Genomic DNA, 8,484 nt, shown 5'->3' with positions numbered 1-8,484 from the left:
ATTTCACTTATTATTACATCATTTTCACCCTTTTTCCACTTCCCTCAATTATTACATTTCAAATATTTTATTATTATTATTATTATACGACATAAAAATAATGATTATTGTTCGAGCTCATGTATACAAATAATATCATAAACTACTGATACGCTATATTTTATAATATTTATAGGATTTTTTTTGAATTTGCTCTAACAAATTGTTTTTCTACCACAAGAAAAAATATCCGCGAAAAAAGTGCTATTAAAAGTGCTATTAAGAGGATATCCAATAAGGGGATCGTCAAAATAGTTGTCAATTTTACCAAATTATCATATATATTAGTATTTAATTTTTACTCAATTTTATATTAACTCAACGATATTCTACTGCAATAATTAAAAAGCTCTAAAATTTGTCTATGCGGTCCCTAAATTAAATAGTAAATGTTACATAAACTAAAAAATATATTCTTTATATACAACTTTAACATAATCATACAAAATCATACAAGTTCAATAGATTAAATTCAATAGATTGACAATTAAAATTGTCATGTCAAATAAGATTTGACAACTCCTCTATAACCCGTTAAAAATGCTCCAACAAAATAATTTTATAAATCGCATAATCATTTGGATTTGGTTAATAAATGCACCCATGACCGTGTTTAACATTTGCCTCGTGGTGGATAGCTTGTTCCCAAGTGTGCTTGCGGATTGACCTTTCCTATATTTGGGGTTGTTGGTTCTGACACTGCTTGTATTTCTTTCGATATTAAAAACTGGTTCGTAATGTTCTTGTGACGTGCGAGAGATTGTATACAACTTTTTTTGTATTAGTAATACAAGGGCGACAATTTTTAAGATTTTCTTATGAAATATTGTATCGTGATATCTATTTTTGCATAATTTATCGTTACTGATCATTTTTTCACAAAAATATAACGAATTGGTACCTCCCTGAAAATTAAAATTCATATAAAATCTAAAATTTTTACATGTTTCGGGCATCTGCAAATGTCAGTCCTACTATTCAAATATATATTTTAACAAATTTTTGGAAACGAGAATCGAGTTCAAAAATTGTGACTATACAATAAATAAGTCCTCAAGTATTTTAGTTATTTTGATTAAATGTATATTGTACATATAAATTCAAAATAGTTTTTTTAATGGTGAAGTGTATCCTAGTCAAATCCACGTACCCAGAATTTATCATATTTAATGAAATATACAGAGTGTTGAAATTTGTTCTTGCAATGTCGCGTTTTCTCATTTATCATCTCTTTTTTTTTAGTTAGCTGAGTGTATTCAAAATCTTGCTTCCATATACTTAATACATTTGACATATTATAAGCTAGCTTAAGAAAACAGTAAGTAGACTGCTACATATCCAATTTAATTAAAAGTTTTGTATTTGTATTATAAAAAGTTGTTCTAGCTACAAATTATGGTGTTACACGAATTTGTGTACAAATACAAGTTAGCCTATCACTAAGTTAATACGAAACCGATTAATTACTAGACTCCTAACTTGACCATTGGTATGAACATTTGATTCTGTGATCCTGTAATATTTGATCATGAAAATTTTTACCAAATCATTTGCGCTTCCCGTCAAGCCTGTGAATATGATGACACAAGTATGCGAATTTTGTACATCCACCTAAAATTGAATTTAGGATGTTAGGGGTGTTAAACTCATAAAGTCATGATCCGGGATATGTTAAGGTGTTCTAAAATAAAGCAACATTTGAAGCTGACAATGGGCAAGTTGACGAAGAAGCACAGCTAAAATGGAAGTTTTAACGAGTTAAACATAGTTGTCACGTTTTGGTAAATCTTTATCTCTGATAACTAATATTGCTCGGCCACGGGCGTTTCTGTTTATTCATGTCATACATCATACATGTAACATGTGTCTGTTTTGCCCAAGAAAAAATGAAAAAATGAGAAGTAAAATCCCAGTACGCGTAGCCACATCGATTGAATAATATACATGGGCCGGACCGGAAGAGGCTAGCTAGCTAGCTAGCGTGGATAAGAATAAGAAGCTGCTTAATAAGCATTGCTTTGTCTTTCTCACGTTGGAATGAGCTGGCAGCTAGCTAGTCTCTCAACTCATTATAAGTAGTCTTACTTGTAGCCATAAAGCTACACACACATTTCATTACATTCTTTCTTCCTGGATATTCACAAGTATTAGAGAGATGGGTAAAGAAATCGAGAATGGAGAAGTGGAGAAGATTTTAGACGGATTTTCATCATCAATAAAGCATGAGATGCCATTGTTGGCTTTGAATCATGTTTCCTACGTCTGCAAATCTGTAGCCACCTCTGTCAAATTTTACGAGGATGTGTTGGGATTTGTACTTGTCAAGCGCCCTTCTTCCTTTGACTTCGAAGGTGCATGGTAAGCAGTCATCATGTTAATCATGTTTGTATGTCAACATTTTACGAATCACGGACTTGGGATACTGAATTTTAAAAACTCTCACTTTTGTGTACTATATGCACCTTTTACTCTTATTTATAATTAAATCTTGAAGCTGTTCCGCCACTCATGCTTACTTATCGAAGTTTTTATTGATTTTGAAGGTTGTTCAATCATGGGATTGGCATACATTTGCTGGAAGTGAAAAATGCAGCAACGAACAAAGGCCAAAAAATAAATCCCAAAGATAACCACATTTCCTTCCAGTGCACCAACATGGACATTATAATCCAGCAACTCCAGACGATGAACATCGAATATGTGACTGCAGTGGTATCCGAAGGCGGCATAATGGTGGATCAACTGTTCTTTCATGATCCAGATGGTTACATGATTGAAATTTGCAATTGCCAGAACCTGCCTATTCTTCCTCTCTCTGGTCTTGCTTCATGCCCTATTCCAAAGTCAACTCCTCCTAACAAAAACTTTCCAACTTGTGGTAAGTTGTAATTTTCATTTTTGAGATTTGATTAAAGTATGTACAGCTAGTCCATGCATGTTATATATTGAGTGTGGTTCAATTTATTGAATTGGTGGAAAAACTAAAAATGAATAAATTGCAGGAAAAATGAGTTCTCAAGGGCAGATGTGCAGGGAAGTTGAGGCTGCAATGATGGAAAACTTGGCTGCGGGGATGATGGACCTTTACTTTTAAGATTTTGTTACGCATTGCAAAATGTTTAAAGACTTTAAATCATGTAGTTAATTTGGGTTTAATGAAAATTTTAGTGTTTCAAGTACCTAGCTATCTGTTAGTGTGAGAGTTTTGCAAAGGTTTTAGAGATTGATTCCCTGAGAGAGTTTGTATATTAAAGTTAAATTCAACACTATTTTTTTCTTTTTTTTTAAAGTTCCAAATTAAAACTGTTTATTTTGTTACAACATACATCTAGATCTAAATCAAAAGTGTTACATCATGCTTTGATGCGGACAGTGGAAGTATTAGAACTAAATTCCCATTTGGATCATGCTTCCTAATCCTGTTAAGGGAAACGTGAATAGAAATGTAAATGAAAATGTGAATAATACAAAAATATATTAGCACATAAGTTTGTATAAAAGTTTAAGTTAAAATTAGTAAGTAGCGAGATTTCAGCCTAAATAGAGAACATGGGTTGAAGGTAATCCAAGTGTTTGCAACCCAACCAAGCTTTAACTTGTTAAGGCTGATTCATTATATACTTATCGGTCCTTTTAGCGAGACCTATTTGAGGATGACGAGGAAATCAAAAAAACAAAAAAGATAAGCAGTACCATTTCATGTGCTTAATCACCCACCTGTCTTTGTATATCATCTCATAAATGTGAAATCAAAATGATGTTCTTTAGGAACAATGTTAAATTTCCCTACTAACAATTCTGGGCGTTAGAACACTGATTACATTCACTCAAGTGTCATTCGTCACATTCATATTGTATCATCATTTAATATTTTTTAAAATTAGATCATCTAAATACTTGCATTATTAATTGGACCCTGGTATGTTCACATGAGAATAGCAGCACATAAATATATCGAAACCAGCTTCAATTATGGATACCATTAAATTAACTAAACTCTGAAACACTAATACAGACAATAATACTGACATGTTTCCTACTTTGATTTACCAACTACATTTATTCAGACTCTAACAACTCCTAATACTCAAGATCTAATTCCTAATAAAAGACTATTGAACTTTCATCTAATGATCCTCAATTTTGATATGAACTGGGAATGACAATACTTTATCTCCAATCATAATCGTGTGTTGTCCAGATGGTAGCAGGCGGTAAGCGTTGTAATTGACAATGAAGAAGCTCTTGCACACATTCAGATCAAATTTGACAGTCGCGGATTTTTTGGCATGAATTAAGACGGATTTGAATCCAACAACTTGTTTAATATGAACTCCCTCCATATTTTTTGGTGGTACCGAATAAACTATTGCAGTTTCCGTCCCATCTCTGCTTCCCTTGTTATAAATCTCAACTTCAAACTCAATGTGTTCATCACATTTCATATCTTCAACCTTAACTGCAGGACATGGAGGCTTGTACATACCAGTGGTATAGTTCAGATCTCGGCAATGTTGGAATTTGCTCAACTTAATATCAACCTTCCGTGTTGCTTTTTTCAATTTGTAAACAAATTGAGTGTAACTGAGACCGTGACCAAATGGAAACACGGTTGAGCCATTGTAAAACTTGTAAGTTCTGCCCGGAAAACCCAGGCCATCGTGTGGCCTTAATTGCATCGATGTCATTGGCAACGTGTCGGTGTAATTACTTGGGTACCATGTAAGTGGTAATCTTCCACCTGGATTGTGTTTTCCGAATATAACATCAGCAATAGCCCGACCACCCTCTTGACCAGGATAACCGGCCCATAGCATTGCTTGAGTATGATTACTATCTCTAGCGTGTGTGACATCAACGACACCACCAGACATAACTACAACAATAGTCGGACCTTTAGATAACTTTGAAACTTGTTCGATTAATTGGTGTTGGTATCCAGGAAGAAGAAGATCTGTTCTATCATGTTCTTCTCTCTCAAACTCCAAGGCCAAACCAACAACAACAATTGTTGCATCTGCATCTTTTGCCGCTTCCATGCTTTGATAAATCATGCTTTCATTCTTGCAAGCAACATCTCCGCACCCCATTTGATAATTCACTTTTGCATACATTGATAGACCATCAATGGGAGATGTATATTTACACGGCTCACCTGTAGATGTGATATCACAAACAAACATTCAACTATCAAATCGATATTACACCAACATGAAACACAGATTACCATTTGTTTATTCATATTACCTGCATAATTTCCGATCATGATTTCAGTAGCATTAGCATGAGGTCCAACAACTGCAATAGTTTTGTGCTTATGAGGATTTAAAGGTAAAGTATCATTGGCATTCTTTAAAAGAACGATTCCTTCTCTAGCTGCTTCAGTTGCCAATTCAATATTTTTTTCACTGCAAATATCACTCTCTCTCAGAGACTCCAGTTCCTTATTTCCATCAAACCATCCAAGTCTCATAAGTACAGTGTACAAATTTGTGAGTGCATTGTCTATCACAGTTTCCCTAACTTTCCCTTGTACAATGGCATTTCCTGTGTAATTCTTGTAGTAAAATCCGCAATCCAAATCTAGGCCTATGTGACAAATACATAATTAATCAAAAAACTGCATGTATAGTTACGTCTTACACATAATGACACAAAAAAATTGTAAAGAAATACTACAATTTACCTGCATTTAAAGCTTGTGCAACAGCGTCCTCTGGAGTATCATGAAGCCATTGTTCATTTTTAAACATTACCTTAACTGAATCACAATCTGAGACAATGTACCTACATATATAAAAAAAAGAAAAGAAAGATAAACCAAGAATATGTATCAAGTTATAAATCTTATGATCTATTCATGAATGTTACATATGACAATGCAAATACATATGAAAAGGACCATATTAATTTTTTTGTAAACATACCCATGAAGATTCCACTCCCCTCTAAAAGTATCAGTAAGTAAATTCCGATCAGCACAAGCCGGAATTCCATCTATTTCGTTGAATGAGCACATAACACTAGCTACATCACCTTCTTTTACACACATCTCAAATGGCCTTTGGAATGTTTCAACCATATCTTGTTGATGTACCTAGCATCCAAAAACATACTCATGAATTTACAACAACACAAAATCATGTTTTTGATATTATAACAATTAGAAATAGTTCTATCTCATGAGATTTTACTTACCCTGGCATCAAAAGTTCTTCGATTTGCTCCAAGCCAAAGATCAAGATCATAAGCGGCATAGTGCTTACAACAAGCACCAATTTTTAGAGGCCTGGCATTCAAGTCAGTGGCATTTTCAGTTCCTTTAATATCCTGCAGACCTCTAACATATGTGTAACCATAAACTCCCACAACGAAAGGATCCTCCCCAGGTGTTTCCAGAGCTCGTCCCCATCGAGGATCACGTACTACATTGATATTTGGACTCCAAAATGTCAATCCTGCATGTCCTAGATTGTACATTGCCCTTGCCTCCGTTGATACCACCTACATTATAAGTAAATAAAACATGCACTAAATTACTTGAAAGCAAAAGTAAGAGCTCCTTTGTTACCATCGGAATTGGACCTGGCAATGGGCATTAAAGGGAACAAGTACTACATTTGTTTATGGCCATTAAAGGGAACAAAGATAGAGAACATCATTATAGAAACCAAAATATATTTTGCAACTGTGAATCAGATTAATTAAGTATTTATTATGATGAATAAACTGTAAAAGGGATGATTGTAACATACCTCTCCTATAGCTTTCCAGAGAGACTCATTAAAAGAAGCAGCTGTGTTAATGACATTAGGGAAACTTGTAGCTCCAGGCACAACATCATCAAAATAAGTAGCTTTAGAGCCTTCTTGTCCAACATCTGCAACACCATGCAAAGCTTCTGACCACCACTCATACAACGGTAGCCCCAATCTTGGAACTCCATAAGCCGTGTCTCCAAGTTGTCTCACCTTTTCCTCGAGTGTCATTCGATCAATCAAATCTTTAACCCTGACTTCATACGACAAAGATGCATCACAAAAAGTGAAATCTTTCATCTCCATTCCAAGCTTGGAGTACCTTTCCTGATCACATACATGACCACTAAAATTTCCATAAGATTTTTTGTCAATAATGGTTGAGGTAGTGGAAGTAGTTGAAGGAGTGGTTCTAGCATCACATAAAACAATAAAGAAAGTGAACATAATGAAGAAGTTAAGCTTGGCCATTGTTGTGTGGAGTTACTCTGATAGTATGTGAATATGCAACATACTTCACAATTTGCAGTGCATATATATAGAGAGTATGTAGCTACTATAATCTATCCGTGATAGATTACATGCAGGTCAATATTCAACTTTGCTAACTAACTACCCAAAAAAATTCCTAACAAACAAACAACCAGAGATATTTATTGATCATCACAACAACATATATGTGCATGTATCTAATCATATTGTTATCCTAGAGACCAGGTGGTTATATATCATACAAAGCTTCCTTTAATACACCAAGTCAATTTATACTTTTTTCACTGAAACAATCTTGAATCTTCAATAAAAAAATATCATTACAAGTACAATGTTTTAATTCTACTTTGATTAAAAGAACATAATTTAACAGTGAGTATTACTGGTTGAATTAGATTGCATATGATCTATATTATCTGGTTGAGTTTGGTTTGGTGTAATGTACATATTAGGGAGAAATAGAGAAATTATAAACATTAAAATTATATTAACTATAAAGGGCAGTTTATTAATTTTGCAAAGTGAAATGTATCAAGTTTTAACCAAAGAGTAAAACTAACAAAAAAATTGTCAGGGTAAAACTAACAATTTAAGAAAAAGCTAGCTTTCCCTTGTCACACAATTTAAATTAACAAAAATTTTGAAACGAAAAAGTTTTAATTTTGTATTAATATACTACCAGCTTATAAATTTATATATAAGTCTTTTATTCAAATAATTATTTCAGACCAATAATTAAAATTTATCATACAGTCCCTCTACACATGTACCTTCATATTAATTTAATAATGGGAGGTGTATGATTTTGTATGCAATTTAAAAGTCATTAAATTTATTGAACATGAAAAATTAACCTAAGAAATGAATCATAAAATGTTCTTTAGAGAAATCTATCTTGTTTCAGAAAAAGAAAATGTAGAGAAAACCATCTCATTCTTCTCTCTTGTGGTGAATCAATTTCCTTTCACTTCTTGTCACTTTAATGATTATTAAGTCCCGAATATTACAGGGCATATTACTAATTTTCTAATTTAATATAAAAATAATTAATTTCAAAACGCAAAATGAGCATGCGGATGCTACTGATCTGTTCACATTGACCTTTATCTTGAGGGTGAAATTTGACCTTCCTTACACTTGTCATTACTCAAGTAACAAAGATAATTAAGATAAGATTCGTTGTAATTTGGGGTTT

At 33.3% G+C, this 8,484-nt stretch overlaps 2 protein-coding genes across 2 annotated transcripts; one reads left to right on the top strand and one right to left on the bottom strand.

Annotated features, from left to right (window-relative positions):
• The first annotated feature begins 2,155 nt into the window (after positions 1-2,155).
• On the top strand, positions 2,156-3,341 carry LOC141667858 (glyoxylase I 4-like). The gene is made up of 3 exons (XM_074474492.1): positions 2,156-2,397; positions 2,583-2,917; positions 3,042-3,341. The coding sequence occupies exons 1-3, from the start codon at positions 2,195-2,197 to the stop codon at positions 3,131-3,133; spliced, it is 630 nt and encodes a 209-aa protein (XP_074330593.1). The 5' UTR covers positions 2,156-2,194; the 3' UTR covers positions 3,134-3,341.
• Positions 3,342-3,861: 520 nt separating this feature from the next.
• Positions 3,862-7,294, bottom strand: LOC141667742 (beta-xylosidase/alpha-L-arabinofuranosidase 1-like). The gene is made up of 6 exons (XM_074474351.1): positions 6,795-7,294; positions 6,238-6,543; positions 5,967-6,136; positions 5,726-5,826; positions 5,287-5,628; positions 3,862-5,194 (listed from the first exon to the last, which is right to left on the bottom strand). The coding sequence occupies exons 1-6, from the start codon at positions 7,266-7,268 to the stop codon at positions 4,167-4,169; spliced, it is 2,421 nt and encodes an 806-aa protein (XP_074330452.1). The 5' UTR covers positions 7,269-7,294; the 3' UTR covers positions 3,862-4,166.
• Between the last annotated feature and the right edge of the window lie 1,190 nt (positions 7,295-8,484).

This window comes from Apium graveolens, chromosome 6 (assembly GCF_009905375.1).
Source record: "Apium graveolens cultivar Ventura chromosome 6, ASM990537v1, whole genome shotgun sequence".
Lineage (NCBI taxonomy): Eukaryota > Viridiplantae > Streptophyta > Magnoliopsida > Apiales > Apiaceae > Apium > Apium graveolens.
Note: the sequence above shows the minus strand (reverse complement) of the source record. Positions and strands in the feature narration are given on the sequence as shown.